This window comes from Odontesthes bonariensis, chromosome 18 (assembly GCF_027942865.1).
Source record: "Odontesthes bonariensis isolate fOdoBon6 chromosome 18, fOdoBon6.hap1, whole genome shotgun sequence".
NCBI lineage: Eukaryota > Metazoa > Chordata > Actinopteri > Atheriniformes > Atherinopsidae > Odontesthes > Odontesthes bonariensis.
Window position 1 is genome coordinate 25,651,849 of NC_134523.1, and position 25,309 is coordinate 25,677,157.

General features: G+C 45.8%; 1 protein-coding gene across 6 annotated transcripts in view; it reads left to right on the top strand.

The window, feature by feature from the left end:
- The first annotated feature begins 12,922 nt into the window (after positions 1 to 12,922).
- cica (capicua transcriptional repressor a) overlaps positions 12,923 to 25,309 on the top strand; it is a 61,401-nt gene continuing 49,014 nt past the window's right edge. For 4 of the 6 annotated variants that reach the window (XM_075449437.1, XM_075449441.1, XM_075449442.1 and 1 more), the window contains exons 1-3: positions 12,923 to 13,106; positions 17,449 to 21,054; positions 21,718 to 21,982. In XM_075449437.1, coding sequence (XP_075305552.1) covers positions 17,647 to 21,054; positions 21,718 to 21,982 — 3,673 coding nt within the window. In that variant the 5' untranslated portion in view covers positions 12,923 to 13,106; positions 17,449 to 17,646. Of the gene's footprint in view, positions 13,107 to 13,222; positions 13,789 to 13,820; positions 13,973 to 17,448; positions 21,055 to 21,717; positions 21,983 to 25,309 lie in introns of those variants that run through there. The other 2 variants (XM_075449438.1, XM_075449439.1) reach the window with 2 other exon arrangements.

Below are 25,309 nucleotides of genomic sequence, written 5' to 3' on the forward strand. Positions count from 1 at the left end.
CAATTTCGGTGCAATCTGTTGGTTTCCTTAGCTAGGAAATTGTTTTTGAATTGGCTCTATATGAACGAATTAGATTATTTTATAAATAATTATTATTACAATGAATTGAATTCCAATTGGCTTGAATTAGACTTTATTATTTAAGTGCCTTGAGATGACATTTGTTGTATTTGGTGCTATATAAATAAAAATGAATTGAATTGAATTGAATTAAACCAAAGTTATCACCTTCTTTCTTCAACTCTACGCAGAAGATGGAACCAATCTGTTCTGTGTTGTGACGAGAATATCGGCACATTTTCAAAATGTCAAACTGTCCCTTTAAAGCAATACAATGTAACTTCTCCCCCTACAGGCTGTTCCGAGAGCAACTCTAGTCCGGTCTCTTGCTTTGTCGGCCTCTCTCTTTCTCTTCCTTGCTTCATCATTCAACATCTTCTTCTGTTTCTTCAGTGCCTCTGCCATGATGATCGTACTGACAATGTTGCGCTAGCTTAGCCTTATACCTGGGAGCGTGAGAGGGGTCTATTTGTTTTTGCGGTAGGTGTGCCAGAAAGCAAGTCGGAATACTTCCGCTCAGCTCCCGGGCCGGTCCAGCAAAGTTACATAGCGCAGTTTTTCCAACTCAGACCCCCGAAGGGCATAGGAGACAGGCCAATCGTAATATTAAAACTCATTCTAGCCGCACAATTTTTTTCAAGCTGTCATTTTAAGGTAGAAATGTTACATAGTATTACTTTAACGTGTGTTGTGATTAAATTCTGTTTGCTTATGCACCAAAGATCAGAATAAGTCTACACAAACCCATTTTATTGTTGCATTATTACCATAAGACTCAGTAAAAACACTGAATATGCAGAAACTTTCCTTTGGTTGACACAAATTTCCATTCGTTAACCTTCCTGCGGCAGCTGTTTGACCAGCTCTCCCTCTGTGATGTCTGCTGCTATCTGCATCTTTTATTGGCCCTTTGTTTTCTCACTGCGAGAATCCTGTTAATCATCATTTGCTTCACCCCCGGCTCTCCACCTCCTCCTCCTCCTCTGCGACAGTTTGATGCGGCTGCTGATCTCGGCAGGAGACGGGTCACATGAAAAGAGAAGCTGACTGACGGGCTGTTTGGCCTCCAGCTGAGTGGGATTGTTGTCTGGCAGAGGACCGAGGTCAGAGGTCACGGTCCGGAGAGCCGGAGACAGAAAGCAGATCACAACAGAAGGCTAATTATCATGCATTGTTGCAGGAGTCCTGCTGGGAACCCCCCCCCCCTTCACTTTCAGCGCCAGGTCACAGTGAAACCTCTGGACCCCCAGCAGTTAAAATCAGGTCAGAAAACATCTGATCAATATATTTTATGAGTCATTCTGTGAGAGAAACTTTAGATATTTGAGGGAAAAGGAGGCATCACAGGCTGAAAATGTATGAAAATGAAAGTATAACCCAACAAATCAGCCCTCATTTAGGGATCTATAAGTGAGTAATTATAATTTTAAACACGCAAAGACTCATTCAAACATAAAACAACCACCATAATGATATCTACATTATCTCCAGAGAGGATATGACTTCATGTTGGGGCTAAAAGAGAAGAGGAGTTTAAAGATTAAAATCAGACTTTTTCCATTCCAGCTCATATTAAAAGTAAAGAATCAACCATGTTGGACATTATAATACCATGCAGACCCAAACCACTCCCTCATCATCTGGAAATACATGAAAATGCAGCCGTGACTGGATTCTGCTCTTTGTGAGCTGACGGATAATAAAATAATCCGATTTAGTCGTGTTTGGATTTTTTGGAAAAATATGAACATGGAAAAGGGCCGACGCATTTTAAAGATGAAGCGTGAAAGAAAGTTATTTCTGACGACAAATCAACAAACAGCAGAAGACTTTTATAGAGAAAACAGGAAATAAATCCAGTAATTTACTGAAACATGTTGAAACATTAATATAAATACAGTAAATGAGGCAGAAATATCTGCTCTGAGCTCAGGAATAGTCTTCAGGAATAGTTCTCCAGGCTTCTTGAAGGACATCCCAAAGCTCTTCTTTGGATGTGGGCTGCCTTTTCTCCCTGTTTCCCTTCCTTAAGAACGGCTTCTTGACAGCCACCCTTCCATGGAGCCCATTTCTGATGAGGCTTGGGCCAACAGCAGATGGATCAGCTGAAGGTCCAGATGCATCTCTCAGCTCCTGTGTCAGGTCTTTGCTGGATGTTTTCCTCTTTCTTAAGGACATCACTTTCAGATCCTGTTCATCTGCTGTAGATAGTTCTTTAGGCCTGACACTTCTTCTTCTGTCCTCCACTTGTCCAGTTTCCTCAAATGTTTTAAGGACACACTGCACACCATGCTAAGATATGCCAAGTTTTCAGCTAACAGTTCTTTGGGAATCACTTTGTTGCTGCAGAAATCCTGTTTTCTGTCTGTCAGACTGTGTTATCTTTGCTGTTTTTCACAGATGCAGCTAAAGAAATGGGAACAAATCTTAATTCCAGTCTAAAACCCACAAAGAGCTTCTAGATTATTCATTTCTGGTGGCATAAAACAGTTTAATCATTTAATTTATATTTATTGTTCCATAATTAGTCTCAATTAGATTATATCTTACTTTCCTTTTTAACCTTTAAATTGAATCGTATTTACTTTTTCTTGATGTTGTATAACATATAATTCTTATTATTGTCTGTTTTTTTCTACTTTTAGACGTGAACATTCATTTTTTTGGGATTAGGATTTTTTTTTAAACTGAATTTCTTATATTAATTTGACTCTTTTGGTAACTGAAAGCAGTTTTAACGTAAATGTACAAAAAAGTTGAAACTATGAAGCTGTTTTTCACACATGCAGCTAAAGAAATGGGAACAAATGATGTGTCTCTGTGACAGGCTGCTGGGAACAAAGTGCCTAAAGATCCAGTTTAAAATGGCTTCTTTGCTAAGTTGTCTGTTCTGTGTGGACACAACACTGGTTCATCCCTTGAGTTAGGAGCCTTTTTTTTCTGCTGGAATTATTCATGGGTCAGAGGTAAAAGGGTTAATAAACAAATAAATTCCTCTGACGATACTCAGTAACAAGGACGGGACTGAAAATGAGTGAAAAAGCAGAAAATGTCCAAAGAAAAACTCTGAAAGACCTTCAGAAAGCTGGAGAACTACTGATAAATACACTTTAAAAGATTAAAGAAAGTCTGAATGTTTGGAAGGAAAACATTCTTTTGTACAGGACATAAATAACATTGATACCCACTGAAGGTAGATAAAGGGATTTAATTTTAAACTCAAGGAAGTCGGTGAAGACGGGTTGAGTCAGTGCAGGTAGGCAGGAAGCTTTGTGGAGGATTAGAGCTCAGAGAAGCAGTTCTGCGAGTGTATTTCTGGAGGCAGATTGTCCTCGTGGCTCATTGAGCCGGCAGGGCAGCTTCCTCTGTAATGAGGACTCATTATCTGTGAGAGTCACGAGAAGAGAACATCCACAAACTGCTGCTGCTGGGTCAGTTCACGCTCAGCAAACAGGTTGAGAGCCTGAAGCTTCATGTGCTGCGAAGGTGTCAGAGAAGTTAGAAAACAAGCTGGTTATCAATACCACGAGATTCAAGACACAAACTGACCACCAGACTCTCAAAAGCTCATCATTAACCACAAAGATACGTCGGAAATGGTTTAAAAATGAGTTAAAATACTCACCCATGAAGCACAGATTGGCTGCAAATCTAAAATATGGCTAAAATGAACACGGTTTTTGTGTTAAGCTCCAAACTACCCAACTAAAAGACAATAAATACCCCCGAAATCATAATTTATAAGCTGTGACTAAAATTTATGATAGTTTTTGGTTCATCAACATTACAAAATGTGATGATTTTACTAACTGAACATGTGAGTCAGTGCATTTTCAGTTGGAAACAGAGGAAACAGCGCCCTCTGCTGAGCAGGCGCAGCTGCTGCAGATGCTGAACTCTGGTTTCAGTTCATATCTGATTATATCAAGGAATACTGAGAATATTACAGTTATCAGAGGCTGTTTCAGTGTCCCAACTGTTTTACAGGAAGTTAAAGAGGAAAAGTGATAAATAAACCGAGCTGATGGGTTTATTTTAATTCTTTCTAAAGCCCCCTGAAGCTTGAGGGTTCCTCAGCTTCTGAAGAAACTAAGGAATAAAATCATGGGAGAGGAAATGATCTTATTGTAATTTATTGATTTGTTGGTCTGTTTTAAGAAGTCTTTAAAATGAAAGGTCAGAGCTGGTCTGAAAGGTTAAATAACACCTGATTATGAACAAGTGAGGCCTTTTTGAATGAACTTTATGTTCAGTGTTCAGTGGGAAGGATAATAAGAAGGGGCAGGACTTTACCATGAGGCAAAGGGCCCCAAGCTGCCAAGGTACCCCATAAAAAGCCCAGTCAATTCCTACAGGGGTTTTATTCTAATTATTCACTTGATAATTACGTGTTTCTCAAAAAATACATGAATTAAAGAGCTCAAAGAACGCCGCTCAGTCGGGCAAAGTGGGACCAGTTCATCACAAATATGGAAACCTGGAACAACAAATATCCAGATCAGTTCATCAGGTGAACCGAGATCTTATTATAAGACCAGATAAGATTCAATCTGTTGATCCCAGGCTGGGAAACGTCTGCGTTACAGCAGCAAGAGAAGAATAAAGGAAAAATTCAACATAAAGTATCCAAAAAGACGTGAAAACGTGTGTAAATGAACAGTGAATGTATGAATATTAAAGGCTTGTGGCATAATCCTCGAGGAAAACGGCTAATGAGACATTTTGAGAAGGTTTATCTAAATTGTGAACCATCTGGCATGAACACAGATATTCGGATTGTCTCCATTTTTTTCACAGACTCCGTCTTTAAGGTTTAAATGTTGGCTGGAAAACCAGGATTTTGTGGCTCGTGAGGTCAGAGTGTGCAGCGCTATCTGCTCGGTGTGCAGAAGTATGGGTCAGTCTGCTCTTTGTTTGCTTAGCCAAAGTAGCTCCTGTGCTAACCTCGCCTTACATGTTTGCACATCAACATGCAGTTACAAGCCGATTTAATTAAGAAACAGAGGCATCAGAATGCACAATGGAGCCCATTTCTCCTAAAAAAAAAACGACACTCCAGTGTCAGGTTTCTGGTTGGTGGGACTATTTTAGATCAAGTACTGAGCCTTAATCTTGCATTTGGTTTGAGTTTCCTGAGTGAAGATTACAAAAAGAGTAAGCTAAAGATGGTCTGAGATGGATAAAAGTTGAAAACTGAGAGAAACGGAGGGCCGCAAGGTTGAGTTTGCCTGAGTAAATCCGGCCCTGCGGGAGGCTCTTCTTGCCCCTCTGACAGGAGAATAGACCAACTCAACACTGACTCTGGTGCAGGATATTCATGTTTTTGTAGTTTTGCTTAGTTGCAGTTCGTAAAGTCTCTTCATCCTATAAACCGAACCTGAGCTCAGGTCACGGAGCCAACAGGTCCAGCAGGAAAACTCCTGAGGTGTTCCCAGACCAGGTGGGATACGTGATCTGTGACCACAGGTGGGGGTCGGAACAAAGATGGAGCAGTAAACTGAAAAGCCCCATCTGTCTGTCCATCTCTAACTCCAACTCACCGTCACTGAGAACAAGATCCAGAGACACTCAGTGGGTCTACATGGTGAGATTATAGCTACAGTTGGGTAATTCTCCTTGGATATATGGCGGTGAATGAATGGGATCAGAGGCACAAAGCGTGTCATACCCAGGTATGATAGGTGGCGCTGTACCCATTCCAACTGTTGCTAATAGAGCCACTTCCTGTTGACCTCTTCACCACCAACAACAACAACAAACTCAGGCATTGGAGAAAGATGGAGAACGCAGAGCAAGATGAAGCTACGTCCCTCTACATTTGGTCTGTGATGAGCTGCTTGTTGCACAAACGCGATGCCCAACGGAGCATTCTCCATCGCGTTGTTTGTTTCTTTCTGACGGCGACAACAACAGTAATATCGTCTCCTTTGACTTCCGGGTCACGACCCCGGGAAAAAATCTGGAGCATGCGCAGAACGCAAAGTCCAATTCACCACGAGCTTCAGCGTCTACAAGCAGGTTTAGAGTGACTTTCAACCCAGTTATCTCGGGGTCTTAATCCGATCCGATCCAATTTATAGTCAGATTAAGGTGTCTACATGCACTTAATAACTCAGTCTGATTGTAATTTAGCCAATAATCCGATCCTTTCAGTGCCATGTAACCCCCCTGAGTGAAACTCAGCTGTGAACTGCTGCAGAGCAGCTGAAGGTCACGGCCTGCAGAGGCCAACAGAACCACATCATCTGCAAAGATACAGCTGAAAGATGCACCTTTACCTTCGAGACATCCTTTTAAACAGACTTTATTTGAATATAATGAGTGAAAAAGCAACATTCGCTCCATTTATTCATGATATCTCATGACTTTATTATTTGATAAATCAGCATAAAACTGTCCATCTCCCTTCTTCAGGAGCGTTTCAGGAACTGATGCATCATTTTGATGTCTCCTGCTGACATTTATTTCCAGGTCAAGACGATTGGGAACAAATCAGAGATGCAAATTAAGTCTTTTCCGTTAAAGATGGTAGAGGGAATTCATGAAGATTCAGGAAAAAAACGATGATAAATATAAAGAAAAATAACCTATAAGGTAGTTAAACAGGCACAATTTAATTAGGAAAATCCCTGAAGATTCCTACTCAGATAAAAATGGTTCTCCGGGCTCCCATTGGCCAAAACCATAAGATCATAGCCAGGAGAGGAGCATCAGAGCCGTCTCAGATCTGTTTGTCCACGATCATCTTTCCTCGATCTTAAATTCAGACACTGTGTCACCATCCAGACTTTTTTTGGGAAAGTTTTGGGAACGATTCCAGCCGGATTGGGTCAAAATATGTTCACACTGGAAAAAATCTAAATCTTACTAAGTATATTTGTCTCATTGAGTATCTCATTACACTTGATATAAGACACAACTGCCTAAAAAGTACCATTTCAGCCAGATATAGGGACTTGTTTTAATACAATACATCTGGAATATCTTGTTAAGTGAAAAAGTCTTGAAAACAAATTGTTTTAAGTCATATTTCACATGAAACAAGCTTTTTTTTCATTTGAAGAGGTTTTTAAGCTAATTTCAAGATCACTTTTAACTCAAAAGTCCCAAATATCACATTTTATTTCAAGAAATCTTGACAAGCCGATTTTCACTAGTTCCATTGGCAGATTTTTTTGCTTATTTCAAGCAAAAACGTCTTGTATTTGTTGTTTTTTTACTTATTTTTGGAGGGGCATTTCTTCCAGTGCACTGTTTCACTGTCGTTGCTTCTTCTAATTTAATCTGGATTCGTGTGACTAAAAAACAGGACGACCGGAGGGAGGAGGCGACGAAAAAGAGACGGACGGCATCCAAAGCAGCATCAGTGATCTGGAAAAATGACCGGAGAGCCATCAGCACTGGGAGGGTCGATGGGTTGAACACTGGAAAAAATGCCCCTCCAAAAATAAGTAAGAAAAACACATTTTTGCTTGAAATAAGCAAAAAATCTGCCAATGGAACTAGTGGAAATCGGCTTGTCAACATTTCTTGAAATAAAATGTGATATTTGGGACTTTTGAGTTAAAAGTGATCTTGAAATTAGCTTAAAAACCTCTTCAAATGTTAAAAAAAGCTTGTTTCATATGAAATCCGACTCAAAACAATTTTTTTTCAAGACTTTTTCATTTAACAAGATATTCCAGATGTATTGTCTTCAAACAAGTCCCTATATCTGGCTGAAATAGTACTTGTTAGGCAGTTGTGTCTTATATTAAGTGTAATGAGATATTTTGACTAGAAATGAGACAAATATACTTGGTAAGACTTTGATTTTTTCCAGTGCAGGTGGGTGATTAACAGGGAAAAGGTGTGAATGAGGTGATGAAAAGCAACAGAAACACAGAAAGGGAGGAATAAAGCTCAAAGAAAATACCAAAGAACCACACAGAACAGAGACTAAACCAAACACTCAGCTCTGGCCTCAGGCTCATTCAGAAGGTTTCACACAGGTTGAACTGTTCTGCTGCAGACAGTTTCTGTTCTGCAACCTTTAAATGCTTCTCAGAAGCACATTCAGCCCAACCTTGACTTGAGAAGGAGGCTTTTCACAGCTTCTGAGCCAAACCGCTCCACAATGCGGAGCCAAGAAAGAAAGATTCTTCTGAGCTGGAAGTGTCATTTGGACAACGGCTCAAGGAGATTATATGTATTATACAATTTGAATGGCTGCGTCTGTGCAAGCTTTGGCTCACAGAGAAGATTTGATACTGTCTGGTGACGCTTTTTAGCACATCGAGACGTTGCCTGACCGGAGGAAAGGCGTCTGGACTGAATCGAGTTAATTCATGACTCTACCTTGTACTCCACATGTCATGCCCCACTCTTGCTTCGATGAATCCCAGCGGAACTGTAATGGGGTATTAATTAAAGGTGCTGCTGTTGTGCTCACTGGGGCTGAACAGTTTCATCGATACTGTAATGTAATTCGATATTTTGTTTCCCGATAAAGTATAGATTTTTCAGCCCACGAGTATTGATTTTTTTTTTTTTTTTTTTTTTTTTTGGGAGCACCAGTCCAATCAGCGACGATTCAAGTCGAATCACTCTGTCCCTTTTTCCCCCAGAAAATTAAGTAAGTGTATCGCATCGAATTGAATCGCATCGAATCGTTGGCAGAATATCAAATCGAATCAAACTGATTCGCATCGGATCATATCGAATCGAATCGTTGGCTGAATATTGAATTGAATTGAATCGTATCAAATCGTATTGTATCGAATCGAATCGCATCGCATCGCATCGCATCGCATCGCATCGAATTGTTGGCTGAATATCGAAATCAAATTGAATTGAATCGAATCGCATCAAATCGCATCGTATCGAATTGTTGGCTGAATATCGAAATCAAATCGCATCGTATCGCATCGTATCGCATTGCATCGAATCGCATCGAATCGAATCGCATCGAATCGAATTGCATCGCATCAAATCGCATCACATCGAATTGTTGGCTGAATATCGAAATCAAATCGCATAGTATCGCATCGCATTGAATCGCATCGAATCGCATCGCATCAAATCGCATCGCATCGAATTGTTGGCTGAATATCGAAATCAAATTGAATCGTATCAAATTGAATTGTATTGCATCACATCATATCGAATAGAATTGTTGGCTGAATATCGAATTGAATCGTATCAAATCTCATCGAATCAAACCGAATCGCATTGAATCTTTGGCTGAATATCGAATAGAATCATATCTAATCGCATCGAATCGTATCAAATCGCATCGAATCGAATCAAACCGAATCGCATCGCATCGAATCGTTGGCTGGATATCAAATAGAATTGAACTGCATCGAATCGAATCATTGGCTGAATATCGAATCGAATTGAATTGAATCGTATCGTATCGTATCGCATCGAATTGTTGGCTGAATATCGAAATCAAATTGAATCGTATCAAATTGAATCGTATCGCATCACATCGCATCATATCGAATCAAATCGTTGGCTGAATATCGAATTGAATCGTATCAAATCGAATCGAATCGTATCAAATCGCATCGAATCAAACCGCATCGCATCGAATCGTTGGCTGAATATCGAATCGTATCGTATCGAATCGAATCGCATCGCATCGCATTGAATCGAATCGAATCAAATCGTTGGTATCGTATCGTGAGATCAGTGTATCGCTGCAGCCCTCGTGCTCACTGGGTTTTCTCCTCAGTAACGGGAATTAAAACGCAGAAATCCACCAACCAAAGTTGAAAATACGAGTCTTTTTTTTCTTGTTTCGTGGCCCGACGGAGGAAACCTTGAAGAAAAAATGTGTTTTGATGCCATTTTTTGTTACATTGTGCAGATGAGCCAGAATTCTTCTGCAGTTTGAGGTAATTTTGAGCACAATAAATGAGAGGAAACACAGATTCAGCACACAGAACAGCAGGCTGAAGGACGCAGCCTCCTCGTGAGACACAAGCTCCTCTAAAAACGAGTGAGTTTTCTGTACTTTTGGAGGGTATTTAGAATATTTCTTTGGTGTAACCAAACGACACATGCACTATGCTGGTTCACGTTGTGGTTTCCAGGGAACTTAAAGGGATTCGAGCCTCGATGAATGTCATAAATAGCATTTGTGCTTTTCATGCTCTGCTGTGAAAATGATCTGTTCGTTAGGAGACATCAACCTTCAGCTTTACCCCTGGATGGACGCCACTCCAACCTGTTACCTGCAGGTACGTGTTAAAGTAACAACCACCTTGATTCTTCTCTTCTTCACACATTCTGCTGTAGATCTGCTGCTGTGTTTGGGATCTTTGTCCTCTTGATGAGCCAGTTTCAGCCCAGCTTTAGCTGTCGGACAGACGGCCTCACATCTGACTCTAGAACACTTTGGTATCCAGAGGAGTTCATGGTGGACTCAATGACTGCAAGGTGCCCAGGTCCTGTGGCTGCAGAACCAGCCCAGATCATCAGCCCTCCACCACCGTGCTTGACAGCTGGTGTGAGGTGTTTGTGCTGATATGCTGTGTTTGGTTTCCTCCAAACGTGCTGCTGTGCATCATGAGCAAACATCTCCACTTTGGTCTGGTCTGTCCAAAGGACATTGTTCCAGAAGTCTTGTGGTTTGTTCAGATGCAGCTTTGTAAACCTAAGCTGTGCTGCCATGTTCTTTTTAGAGAGAAGAGGCTTTCTCCTGCAGCCCTTCCAAACAAGCCATACCTGTTCAGTCTGTTTCTAACTGTGCTGTCATGACCTTTAACCTTTAACATGCTAACTGAGGCCTGTAGAGTCTGAGATGTAGCTCTTGGGTTTCTGACCTTGGGGTGACCTTGCTGGGACGTCCACTCCTGGGAAGATTGACAGCTGTCCTGAATGTTTTCCACCTGTGAATAATCTGATGGACTCCAGATGGCTCAGGCTCTTGTGGATAGTAATGGCAGCTTTGTCTATGAGTGACTGCACACTCATCTCAAACTCGGTTATTCACACCAGGTGCAGGTTGTTGAATCCACTGAACATCTATTAAGCTTGAAAACGTTGGCCGGGTTGGAGAAGAGCGGCGGGATCCTGTTTAAACGCACACACACACTTGAGCTGGAGCGTGTTGGAGTGTTGGGTCAGGCATAGATCAGGGTCCCCCGGAGCTGTTTAGCAGTTAAGTGGCCATAATACATTTAGTGTGAAGTGACTGGGATCGGGGGGGGGGGCTTAGCCACAGCTCTCCACCTCATTCTTAGAAAGTGCTCAGAGGTGCTAATACCAGCTGGATTTATGGAGCTCATTCACAAACAGCTCAACTTCTGCAGCAAAGAATCGGCTCTTTCTCTCCTTCCTGCCTCTTTGTCTTTTATTAACCTCGACTCACTTCACTTCTCCTCTGCCGTCCGACTCACTTCCGCTTTTCAGTCCTCGACGCTCTCGTTTCCATCCTTTTATTCTCCGTCTCTGGGCCTCAGAGGGACGCCGCGGTGCTTCACCATCTGAGCACACGTTGCAGATATCATGACACGAGCGTGCAAACTAACTCTTAACACAAGGCCGCACTTTGTGTTTGCACGCTCCAACAGGCCGCACGGCTTACATAACACTGAAGCATGTTCAAACTCGGCTCCTGTTATGTGTGTGCCGCTTGCACATGAGTCCACCAGGCAGGCCGCGGTCATGCAACCAGCCAGCTCTGTATCATCTCTGACCAACCTCACCATCTGTGCCTGGAAGCGCTGCAAACACCATCAGATCCCTGCAGGGTGACTCTGTGATGTTCGTGTGTGGGTTCATGGGTGTTTTTTTTGCATTTTATTCCTAAGTGGGGGACCCACGGTGCAAATGGGCGCCATAATGCCACTTTCAACTTACTCACAGGGGTTACACTAAAAAAAAAAATTTAAAATTAAAAATTAAAAAAACAAATAAAATTTAAAATTCAAAAATTTAAAAAAAATTTAAAATTTAAAAAATTTATATATTTTTATTTTTTATTTTTAAATTTTTAAAAATAAAAAAGCAGGGGTTTCACTCTTCCTGTTTGGCCAAGCTGATGGCAACAAGCGTAATGACCTCACCGCTGCACACGGTCATTGGCCTGCAGAACTTCAGCCTTTCAACCAATCACAAGCCGCTCTGGTGATGTAGAGCCTCCAGTGGCGGCTCTGATTGGCTGAGGGGGCGGGACAAAGGGGGTTGCCGTGCCTTTTTCGGCTTCTCTGATTGGCTGGGAGCGTGTGAGTGAGTTTGTGAGAAGGATGAGGTGAGAAAGAACATGAGAATTTGGGAGTTGGTGTTTTTTGTGTGTGTGTGTGTGTGTGACTCCTGTTGAAACTACACTCCACCTGTGGCTTACCTGGACAGAGGGATGCACACAGATACACAAATAGGACACGGAAGGTTTACTATCCCTGCTGAAGCTGTTTTATTAGCGTGAGCTGAGCACATAAGGCTGTTTACAACCCGACACTCTGATTTTGTACGTTTTAAAACCTCTTAATGCTGCTTCCTGGCACGTTCAAGTGGGTTTAAAAACGACAAATGGCTTCATTTTCTCCGGTGAAACGTTTGTAGACGGATGAAGAAGGGATCAAAAGAGGGCAGAAAGACAGACAGATAACAGGAAGGTTTCATTCCTGCCCTACGTGCCTGAATAAAGTAGCAGACATACCCATACAGGCCTCCCATTGGCCACCGCGGCGTCGCTCTTCCAACAGCTGTTCTGTGTTTTCCCACACTGTGATTGGCCGCGCCGCCCCGTCCGTCAAATTTACTTTGACACGTAGCCCCGCCCCCACCACCTTTATGCGCTTTCCTATTGGCTACTGTACGCGTTCGTGCTCCGCCATTGGCCGCCCGGGCTGGTTGTCAAGGCTTTGGGGCTTCATTCACCATTTTGCGACTGTAGTGTAGAATGTACAGGGCAGTAGTTTTTCCTCCTTTTAAGTTGCTTTGCCGGAGAAACATGACCGGCCGCTAACTGGCAGCTGCGGACGACTGGCCACCGTGCCCTACTTTACCCGGCGGACTGATCAGAGCGACGGGCCGGGGGCTCCGCTTCAGCCCCGGTGAGTACAGGCTTGCCTACAAATCTTCTCCTGCAGCACTGCGGTGGGGCTTGTTGTGCGTTTTCCGCGGTGCTAACGCTGTTCGTGTTTACCGTGGCTGTAAACAGCGTTAGCAGCTGGTGGGATCAGCGTAGTTTCCGACGTCTGTGTGGCCGACGGAGAGGGGCGGAATGCGAGAAAAAAAGGGAGCGGTGCGGTCGGACGTGGAGAGCCTGAAACTTTTCCACTAGAAATAAATTCAACGCCATAACTGCCGCCGGACTTCCCTGAATTTATTTTGCTTTTTTTCGCTGCGTAAAACCGTGAAAACTCGTCATGTGTCATTCCCCCTATTCATCCTCACGCTGGCACATTTTCTTCCTCTTTTTTTTCGGTGAATTTACGCGGCTGTTAGAATTGATGTGAGGCTCGTTTGCGGGCCTTCCTCTTGGACTAGTTTGTGGCAGCTTATTGACACTTTCTCCCTCTTGTTTGCAGTAATGCAAACCGGCCTGGGTCAATGCAAAGTTATCCGGACAGCTTCGGCTACATTTTCCGACGACTGTCACTTTGGAATCGGCTCAATCAGCGACTTTGCGCGCTGTTTCTTCTCTATGTGGCCCCTGAACGGATTTATCTCCATGGGACATTTAACACCGTCATGCAGTGCAGGGAATATGGGCCGTGCAGGAGGGCATTAAGGGTCAGTATGCCCGTTAAACCGGTTATTTCCCGGTTACACCTCGGCAGAGGATTTCCGAGCGGCCTTTACGCGTGTGGCCGCGGCCTGGTCGCTCCACGGCACGGCCTGCAGTGTTGTGGAGTAAAAGTGGTAGTAATCGTTGTACTACGAGGGCTTGACACGGTACTATGCAGCTAAACCAGAGGTGACGACATCACCGCTTGTTGTTTGCATGCTCTGGGCCTTGTCTGGATGAAGTCAACAGCTGTTATCTGTGGATCATGATGATGTATACATTTATTCGCCCCAGCGTGCTGTGCACAGCTCTGTGGTAATCCTGTTATAAACTTTAAAGAGGCGCTCGGCACATAAGAAAACAGCTTTAGAAACTATTTGTTCTGGAGGTCATACAGTTTTGAATGCATAAAGCATATAAAGTACAGCACATAAGATGGATTTCTTCTAATCTTATAAAAGTGATCTTGAGCAATAGTTCTCCAGCTTTCTGAAGGTCTTTCAGAGTTTTTCTTTGGACATTTTCTGCTTTTTCACTCATTTCAGTCCAGTCCTTGTTCCTGACCGTTTTCAGAGGAACTTATTTGTTTATTAACCCTTTTACCTCTGACCTATGAATCATTCAGGCAGGAAAAAGGCTCCTAACTCAAGGGATGAACCAGTGTTGTGTCCACACAGAACAGACAACTTAGCAAAGAAGCCATTTTAAACTGGATCTTTAGTTACTTTGTTCCCAGCAGCCTGTCACAGAGACACATCATTTGTTCCCATTTCTTTAGCTGCATCTGTGAAAAACAGCAAAGATAACACAGTCTGACCGACAGAAAACAGGATTTCTGCAGCAACAAGGTGATTCCCAAAGAGCTGTTAGCTGAAAACTTGGCATATCTCAGCATGGTGTGCAGTGTGTCCTTAAAACATTTGAGGAAACTGGACAAGTGGAGGACAGAAGAAGAAGTGTCAGGCCTAAAGAACTGTCTACAGCAGATGAACAGGATCTGAAAGTGATGTCCTTAAGAAAGAGGAAAACATCCAGCAAAGACCTGACACAGGAGCTGAGAGATGCATCTGGACCTTCAGCTGATCCATCTGCTGTTGGCCCAAGCCTCATCAGAAATGGGCTCCATGGAAGGGTGGCTGTCAAGAAGGCGTTCTTAAGGAAGGGAAACAGGGAGAAAAGGCTGAGCTGTGCCAAAGGACACAAGAAGTGGGCTGAAAATCAGTGGCAGCAGGTCTGATGGAGGGATGAATCCTCCCCAGAGCCCGGAGCTCAACATTACTGAAGCAGGGTGGGATCATGTTGGCAGAGAACGGAACAAAAGGCAGCCCACATCCAAAGAAGAGCTTTGGGATGTCCTTCAAGAAGCCTGGAGAACTATTCCTGAAGACTCCTTAAAGAAAGGACAGAACGCTCGTCTGAGAGGGTTCAGGCTGTGTTGGAGTAGAAATTCTCCAGTATTAGAATAAATAAAAGGGCGTCTCACAGCTTGTGACATTAATCACATAAACATTTTGAGTTCTTACTCGATAATAATCATTTATGTAACACTTAAAAAGTGAAAAGTCGGCCTCTGCCGGTGTTTTCCTCACCTCATGTGTTCTATATCAGCTGCCGGCACTCGTGTTTACTATGTTTTCACTCCAGCTCATTTTCCACAAATAAAATATGATTGAACTTGTAATGCTGCTCTTTAACAGCCGAACGCACCAAAGAGAGTCCTGCTCCACATCATTTCACCCGAAGGAGGGTACGTTGCATCAGTGCGCCTTTAAGCTGTTATCATAAGGCTCACGGCTCTGACACCAGCTGTTCTACTGAGTAAACACATGTAGCATGCCTCTATCGTGACCAAGTAAGGCCAGCTGCCAAATTATTTTATGGTGACTGCCGTACGGCTGTCGGTCCTAAATTTGGGATTTGCATGGAGCGAAAGGGATGGCGTGAGCACTATCAGCAATCATCGCATAAATGTCTGCTGCTGAGTGTACGGCCTTGAGACAGGCAGCACTCATCTCTGAAAGTGGATTTCTCTCTCGCCGATATGATGTGGCAGATATTAAAAGGAGCTGAATGAATGGAAGCCTTCAGAGACAAACAGGAAGGCGGCGAAGGGGAAGAGAGACGAGAAGCAGGGGCAGACACCAAAGTTAACAAACAGCCACTGACAAGTAGACGTGCCTGTTGGTGGCTGATGGACGTCAAGACTGAACATTTTGACATTTTGGATATCACAGGAGCTGCAGAAAGATGACAAGGCACGCAGGGCTGCTTTGAGTCTGCCTCCTCTGTGCGTGTTTACCTCTTTCTTGCATTCGAACAAAATGAGGCCGAGCCCCCAGCGGCTGTGACCCGAGGCGAGTCCTGCGCGCATCAGCCACGCAGCGAGCTAAAAAACAACAGTTCAACAAGTCAGCAAAAATCAATCTGTTTTACTCTAAATGGAGGCGAGAGCTGTGAATGGCTCCACAGCGTAGAACAAGAGATATTCTGAATGACTGGCATCGGAAGGACAATTATTGTTGCTTTTCTGGATGATCGCAGCAGAAAATGAGGCTCGAGATCAAAAAAAAAAATCGATATTCGAAGAGGGGGGATTAGAAGGAAAGTGTAAGCGTATAGCGAAGAGAGAGGGAGGAATAAAGTAACGGGAAGTTAGGTAATGGTCTTCCACAGGAAATGGAGTTTGTAGGGGCGGATTGACTCTGCTTTGAAATACATAGATAAAGGTCGGTGGAGAGAGAGAAAGGGAGGGTTTCAGTATGCGAGCGAAGAAGAAGGAATTCCCCCGCCTCTACTGCCTCGGCCAAGAAGTAGTGTGTGTGCGTGAGAGTGTGTGAGTAAGGAGTGCTTGCAGAGAGGCTTGTCTGGGCAAATTGCAAAGCACTCCTCACTATTTCCATGCTGTGTTGTAAGCCTTTATCATGTTTACCCGACAGTATGGCCTCCTGTTTTCTATGTGTACCTGCTGTTGATGCAGGCCTTGTGTAATGTGAGTACAGCCTGTTATGTAATGAATTAAAGCGTAATGACTATTTAGATCGTTTGGATGTTTTAAAACTAATCATACACTGGAAAAAAACGTCTTACCAAGTATATTTGTCTCATTGAGTATCTCATTACACTTAAATATCAGACACAATTCAAATCAAATAAAATGTATTTATATAGCACATTTCATGTACAAACAATTCAAAGTGCTTTACATAAAATAAAAGCATTGCAGCTTTTATTGTTAATTGCCTAACAAGTACCATTTCAGCCAGATATAGGGACTTGTTTTAATACAATACATCTTGAATATCTTGTTAAGTGAAAAAGTCTTGAAAACATCTTGTTTTGAGTCATATTTCACGTGAAACAAGCTTTTTTTTTCCATTTGAAGAGGTTTTTAAGCTAATCTCAAAAGTCCTATATATCACATTTTATTTCAAGAAATCTTGACAAGCCGATTTCCACTAGTTCCATTGGCAGATTTTTTTGCTTATTTCAAGCAAAAACGTCTTGTATTTGTTGTTTTTCTTACTTATTTTTGGAGGGGCATTTTTTCCAGTGTAGGCTTTGGGGTGAAAAGGCATCCACATCGAGTGCAGCAATGAGGCTTTTTTTTGTGCACGACTGAATGCCACATGTGTGACCTGTAACTCTGCTTGTTGTCTTTCTTTCAGAGCCTCTGGAATAAGGTGGGCAAAGTGCTGAAGTCGCGCAACAAAAGACGAGACAGGATGAGAAAGAGAGGCCCCGGCAGAGGAGAAAAATAAAGGAAGAAAAAAAAAGGCAGAGAGAGGAACGCCGAAGAGAATTTCTGGGATATATAAATAAATAAAAGGAGTTGTTTGGAGAAAAAAGGCAAACTAGATGAGAAGATGAAGCCGATAAAAAAGCAGGGCCGGGGCTCTCCTCCCTCCACCCGGGCCAAAGGGGGGAAGCGTCGTGGAGCCGGGGACGCCTCCGACGGAGGAGAGAAAAGAGATTCGGACGAGAACAGAGACAGAAGCAGATCTCCTCAGAATCGGACTCCCTCCAGTTTGCGCTCGGATCCGGCGAGAGGACGGCTCGCCTCGGAGGGGGAGGGGCTGGCAGAGTCGTCGGGGTCCGTTGTGATGGATTCTGGGAAGCTGTCGTCCGATGAGAGATCCGGCAGGTCGACTCTGAGCGGCGGCAGTAACTGTGACAGCGGCGGCAGCAGCTGCAGCAGCAGCAGCACACCGAGTGCCAACAACAGCCCCAACCCCGCCGCCAGCCGGAAAACGGTCACCTTCAAAGCCCGCGTTCCCAAAAAGAAGTACACCTCCGAACATTGCTCATCAACTCCTGTCGGCAGCCATGGCAACCCCGCCTCCTGCACACCGCCTCCCCTGAGCACCGGGGTCCTCAAACAGGGGTCAACGGGTGTAGGAGTCAACATCAGCGTCTCGCATTCTGACGGCAGCAGTCAGAGTCGGAGCCTGATGGATGACTTCCACAGCAGGACCACCGGCAGGGGCGAGCCCCGGGACTCCCCGGGACCCCCCACCCTGCTCCCCGGAGGGGAGAGGGAGAGGCCCGGGGGCGTGGAAGGGGTGACGGATGCAGATCGAGTGTCCCCCAGCCCCCTGCCCCGCTGCTCTTCAACAGACACCGCCAGCGAGCACTCGGCCGACCTGGAAGTCGTTGACACGCACTGCGTGGCACAGATGTCCTCGCACACCGCTCCCAGCCTCCCCGACGCGCTGTCGGACGCCCTCGCCAAAGGCTTAAAGAATCAGCGTGTACTCGCCCGCCAGTTCAGGAGAAGAGGTGACGAGGAAGGAGGAGGCAAAATGAGGAACGACGGCGGGGGTTCAGATTTGGTGTTTCGGGCCGGGGTGGTCCGCAAGGTCAGTGGGGAATCTGGAAGTCTGGAGGTGCAACTGAACGGGGAGAAGACGCTGTGCCGGTATCCTTACAGACACGACAGTCCGCCAGGGGTGGTGGACATCATCCTAGATGCCCCACCACCCGGGATCCACACAATACCAATTGGCACCCGGGTTTGTGTGCCATTCGGCAATGAAGAAGGTAACGAGGGCCAGTGGCAGTGGTACCGGGAGGGTGTGGTGACCCAGGTGGACACACACCCCGCTGTGGCCAACCGCTACCGCGTCCTGCTGTCCGAGGAGAGGTCCCACTCTGTGGACGAGGAAGATGGCCGAGGTGCCACCCAGGCCATATGGGTCTCCCGGCAAACGCTCAGGCTTCTGCTGCCCCCGTGGGACCTGGATTTGCCCTCGGGCGGGGGGCGTGAAGAAGAGGAAGGTGTCAGAGATAAGGAAGAAAAGCGGGAAGAAAGGGAAGAGATCGACGTGGAGCAGGAGGTGTGTCGTCTGAGCCGGGGAATGACGCCCGGCATGGGGTCAGTGTTGGGGAGGGGGATGTCCTACCCGGGCATCGTCGCCGTGTCCTCGGCAGCGGGACACATTACCTCCCCCGTTACCCCGGTGTCTGTCCTCAGCCTGGCTCCAGGTCGGGAATGGGACATTGAGAAAGACCTGGAGAGGGAAAGAGACCTGAGAAAACAGGGCAGGGACCGGGAGAACAGCTTGAAGCAGCAGCAGATGCAGCAGTCGCAGCAGCAGCAGCACCACCCGTACATGCCGCTCACGCCCGAAGACGACATGGAGGTGTCCCACTTCAACATGATCCCCATTGGGGCGCTCATTCCTGGGGCCAAACCCATGGCAGTTCCCCAACACCGCCACATCGTCTCTAAGCCCCCGTCTGGCTACCTCAACTCCCACCTGTCTGTGATGCGGGGCATCGGGATTCCCCCCGCACACCTGGCCCTGAACCCCCACCCTCCTCCGTCACCTGTCCTGTTAGGCCTGGACCCAGCAGCCGCCGGCGGTGCCGTCATTAGCACCCCCCAGCTCCCCCCTCTCCCTCCCATGTCCTCCTCCACCACTTCCTCCACCAGAGTAGAGAAGGCCTCTGGGGGAGGTTCTGCCAGTGGTGGAGGATCCGGATCCGGATCCACGTCCTCCTCTTCGTCGCGTTCCCGCACGCCACTTACAGCGGCGCAGCAGAAGTACAAGAAGGGAGACGTGGTGTGCACGCCAACGGGCATCCGGAAGAAGTTCAACGGGAAGCAGTGGCGCCGGCTGTGCTCCCGAGAGGGCTGCTCCAAAGAGTCCCAGCGGCGGGGATACTGCTCCAGGCACCTTTCGATGAGGACCAAGGAGATGGAGGCGAGTGGCGGCGGGCGGGAACGGAGCGGAGCGAGCAGCACGGGCACCCTGACGCCGTCTGACCTGCGACTGACCGGCGGCAGAGCCAGCTCAGAGTTCGACTGGGATGAGACGTCACGGGAAAGCAGCGAGGCCAGCAGCCGGGGAGGAGACTCTCGCCCCCGCCTGGTCCTGCCCTCCCTGCTCCCCCAGGACCTCTCTCGTTTCGACTTTGACGAGTGTGAGGCGGCGACCATGCTGGTCTCGCTGGGGGGGCCCCGGTCTGTCACACCCTCGTTCTCCCCCATTTCAAACCAGTCTCCCTTTTCCCCGACCCCGTCACCCTCACCCTCTCCGCTCTTTGGCTTCCGCCCTGCCAATTTCAGCCCCATCACTGCCCCGGCCTCACTTACTCCACGCCGCAATCGGCAGCTCAGCGGGACTAAGATGGGCACGCCAGGCGCCGAGAGAGAGCGCCACCTGTCAGGGATCGTGCCCTCTTTCCAGACCAACCTCACCTTTACGGTCCCCATGAGTCCCAGCAAGAGGAAGCTCGACACCCACCCGCTGCCTCCTCTACCCGCAGTCCAGGACTACCAGACCAAACCGGAGCATCACCAGCTGATGGGTGTAGGGGGCGGGATGGTGGGAGACCCAGCTTTGGGCCACAGTCCTGCTTCCTTCAGAGTCCTCTCCCCCCAGAGTCAGCCCACAACGCCTTCCTCCCTCTCCTTCCCCCGTCCTCGCAGTGCCACCAGCAGACCACCGTCCTCTGCCGCCTCCACGCCTCCACCCATGCTGGTCTCCCCCACCCCGCCTTCCCCGTTGCCCCAAGAACCTTCCCCACGCCGCATTGTGCCCCTCCGCGATTCCCCAGTCATCGTCCGAAACCCCGACGTCCCGCTGGCCAAATTCTCTGACGGTCCGTTAGGAAGAAGAGAAAGAAGCAGGTCAAGGGAGCACAGCCAGCCTCAACACACAGCTCCCCCTGGCCTGCAGGCCCCCGTCCCCATCAACGGGGCCACCACCAACGGGGCGGTTCTCCTGCGCAACCCCACATCCACGCTGGTCCTGGTTACCTCCAGTTCGGTAAGGAAGTTGGCCTGTTTTTTTGTTTGTCTGATGACGTGATCGGCACCTTTTTTGTGTTGGAAGTAATTCAATATTCTGCTTGTGATATAAGATCAGAGCACGGCCAGAGAGCCTTTTTAGTTCCAGTATTAGATGCGTAAAAGCGAGGAAACTTTCCAAAATGACATCTTATCGTGCAATATAGTCTTTATTTGTTAAATAACCTGGAGTAAATCAAAGTGATATTTGATGTGGAAATTCCTTTTCTTATAACACGGCACCAATTCTCCCAGGTATTAATCTTTCAGAGCTCTGTAGGAACAAAGATACTTTTTAATGACTCCGACTGGGCTCGTTTTTTGGCAGCAGAAACATCTCAATAATATAAAATTAACATGTCACCCAACAAAATGAAAGAGCAAGGTTAGGGACTGGATAGTGTAGGGGTAAGATTGCCACCTTTCATGTAGGTGACCTGGGGTACCTCCAGTAAGACCTTAGGTCCTAAGGCCATGCCCCCTTACCCTACCTGTAAGTGGCTTTGGATAGAAGCGTCTGCCAAATACATAAACATAAACATAGCTATAGGGCCCAGAGCTTAAATTAATGTTTAAATTCCTGCGATAAAGTCATAAAAGTTCTTTAAAAAGCTATGAATAACTCTCGGGTGTCTCTTCTCAGTCTTTGACCCCGGCCACGGGGGGCCACACCGCCCTCTCCAGCCCCAACGCTCCCGGGTCGATGTCCGCTCCGCCTGGCTCGGTCATGTCCTCCTCAGGAGGCAGGGAGAGGAAACCGGAGGGGCACCAGGACGCCTCGGGAGGGGCGCTGCCTCAGCCGGTGGCCTGTCATCCCACGCCAACAGCCCTGCTGCCGCTTATACTGCCAGCCGAGTCGCCTCACCCCGCGCCACGCAAGCAAATCATCATGGGACGCCCAGGCACCGGTAAGGAAGAAGGGGGGAGACGGCCCGGTGGTTTTGGCCTTTTGTTTGTGTCGAATAAAAAGTCTGCTGAGCCACGCTTCTGCTGCACTGTAAAGTGGGAAGACCGTATCTCCTGCCCTCCAGTCCTGTACGCTTCACTTTCATTATCTCTCCAGGGTTACAGCAGCGTCTTCAGAGTGCTTTGGCTATGACTCATTTATATTTCACTATTGCCTGCTTGTAGTGAAAGAAAGATTCAGATGGCCCCTGTGTTTTTAAGAGTAAAGAGGAGACATTATACTCTGCTTTGAGCTGCAGACGGAACTCGGTTGTTTTCCAAGAAATGCTCAGTTTTACAGAAAAACGCTGTTTTGTCTGTTGCTTCTATGAAACGAGCCGCAGTGGGTACAGTGGAGAAGAATCATACTTGTTATCTGAAGGAGGCGCAGAAAGTATTAATATTTTCTGAATATTTTAAAGCAATTGTGCCAGACGGGTCAATTCGACGATGTCTGCTTAGTCTTATATCATCTTTATAAACCAGTGCATTCTTGTGCAAAACTAGGAATATATACATTTTATTTTATATTTTACAAAAGTCCTGATCCAGCCTTCATTTCTTTATATTTCCAAGCATCCAGACTTCTTTGTGAAGTTTTTAAAGTGTTCCTGAGCAACAGTTCTCCAGCTTTCTGAAGGTCTTTCTAAGTTTTTCTTTGGATATTTGCTGCTTTTTTACTCATTTTCAGTCCTTTTTTCTTAACTCTGACCTATGAATCATTCAGGCAGGAAAAAGGCTCCTAACTCAAGGGATGAACCAGTGTTGTGTCCACACAGAACAGACAACTTAGCAAAGAAGCGATTTTAAACTGGATCTTTAGGCACTTTGTTCCCAGCAGCCTGTCACAGAGACACATCATTTGTTCCCATTTCTTTAGCTGCATCTGTGAAAAACAGCTTCATAGTTTCAACTTTTTTGTACATTTACGTTAAAACTGCTTTCAGTTACCAAAAGAGTCAAATTAATATAAGAAATTCAGTTTAAAAAAAAAATCCTAATCCCAAAAAAATTAATGTTCACGTCTAAAAGTAGAAAAGTAGGAAAAAAACAGACAATAATAAGAATTATATGTTATTCAACATCAAGAAAAAGTAAATAAGATTCAATTTAAAGCTTAAAAAATGAATATAAGATATAATCTAATGACTAATTATGGAACAATTAATATAAATTAAATGATTTAACTGTTTTATGCCACCAGAAATGAATAATCTAGAAGCTCTTTGTGGGTTTTAGACTGGAATTAAGATTTGTTCCCATTTCTTTAGCTGCATGTGTGAAAAACAGCAAAGATAACACAGTCTGACAGACAGAAAACAGGATTTCTGCAGCAACAAGGTGATTCCCAAAGAGCTGTTAGCTGAAAACTTGGCATATCTCAGCATGGTGTGCAGTGTGTCCTTAAAGCTGCAGTCTGCAACTCTTTTTCAAGCATAATGCCTGGAACTGTCCGGGGATTCTGAAAGTAGTACATTAAATACCCCAATACAAAAAAAAATGAGTTCTCTAGGTCCCCTATATGTCCTGCTAGGTCCCTCCAAAGCCAGCAGGTTTGTTTACAAAATTGCAGACCGGACCGGTAAAAGGTAACCAATCAGGTTTACGAGCTGGGCTCTGCTGCCTGTCAATCACCGATTGTGCACGCGCGATACAAGGTAGGCTCGTCCCCACGCTTATTTATCTAGACTATTGAACTTCATTACGGGCTTGTCTACTTACTGTGTCTTCCATGATCGCAAATGACAGGTGAGTTGATGAATGAGGAGTCGTGTAAGCGCATCTGGCGTGCACGTCTACGTGCACGAGTTCTCATGTGTTTTGATGGGGCGGGACAGGAAGTTGAATAACTCTTTAGTTTTCGGTTAAAAAATAAGCATTTCTTGCATTTTGCGACTACGGAGGTCACCGTTTTCAACTTCAAGCGTTCTGATTGATCATGTAAACTCTTAAAATGCCAAAAAGTAGGACTTTACGTATGACAATAACAAATCCTGCAGACTGCAGCTTTAAAGCATTTGAGGAAACTGGACAAGTGGAGGACAAAAGAAGAAGTGTCAGGCCTAAAGAACTATCTACAGCAGATGAACAGGATCTGAAAGTGATGTCCTTAAGAAAGAGGAAAAAATCCAGCAAAGACCTGACACAGGAGCTGAGAGATGCATCTGGACCTTCAGCTGATCCATCTGCTGTTGGCCCAAGCCTCATCAGAAATGGGCTCCATGGAAGGGTGGCTGTCAAGAAGCCGTTCTTAAGGAAGGGAAACAGGGAGAAAAGGCTGAGCTGTGCCAAAGGACACAAGAAGTGGACTGAAAATCAGTGGCAGCAGGTCTGATGGAGGGATGAATCCTCCCCAGAGCCCGGAGCTCAACATTACTGAAGCAGTGTGGGATCATGTTGGCAGAGAACGGAACAAAAGGCAGCCCACATCCAAAGAAGAGCTTTGGGATGTCCTTCAAGAAGCCTGGAGAACTATTCCTGAAGACTCCTTAAAGAAAGGACAGAAAGCTCGTCTGAGAGGGTTCAGGCTGAGTTGGAGGACAAAGGAACTCAGAGCAGATATTCACTTTAAAGCTGCTTAGAAATGTCCCTAAAGCCAATTTTTTAGTGCAGAAGTTTTGTAGGAAATCCATCTGATTGATGAACCCCCCCCCCCGGTGTATATATCGATGGTCCCGACAGCAATCAGATGGTGGAATGTAAGAAAACTGGCTACGAGAAATGGAGGTCGTTGGGTTCGTCGTGTGCTCGGCGCTTGTTTCCATGCCAACTTTGTGATATAGCAGAAGGAGCGAGCTCTGAAATGTTACTTTGAATATATGAATGAAGAAGATGGACTGCATCTAACATTAATGATTTCACAGTTTGTGCAGTTTTGTGCAGAGGTGTCCAAATCTGAAAGCTGGGGGGGGGGGGTGTTCACACCGTTTGATGATCTTTCACTTTTTCGAGCGAGTAAAAATAGATTCTTATTCGGTGACTTTAAAGTGAAACCTTTTTTCCTGACGTGTGAACATCAGCGGGGGGGGGTTTGCATGCGAGTTGCTGGGGCAACCACCCCGACCTGCCGCTCGCCGTGTGTAATCTGTGACTCACGGTGTGTAGTGCCGGTGGGGGTGTCGCCTTGTTTCCTGTGTGAGAGTGTGTTTGTGGGAGATAACTGTATCACTGAAACTCAAAAAGCTGCGAGTGTTGACGAGTCTAGACGAGCCAGACTGAGAGCGGCGAGGACGCTCACGCCTCCTCCTCCGCACGCTCGCTCAGAGCTCCAGACAATCGACGGCCTCAGA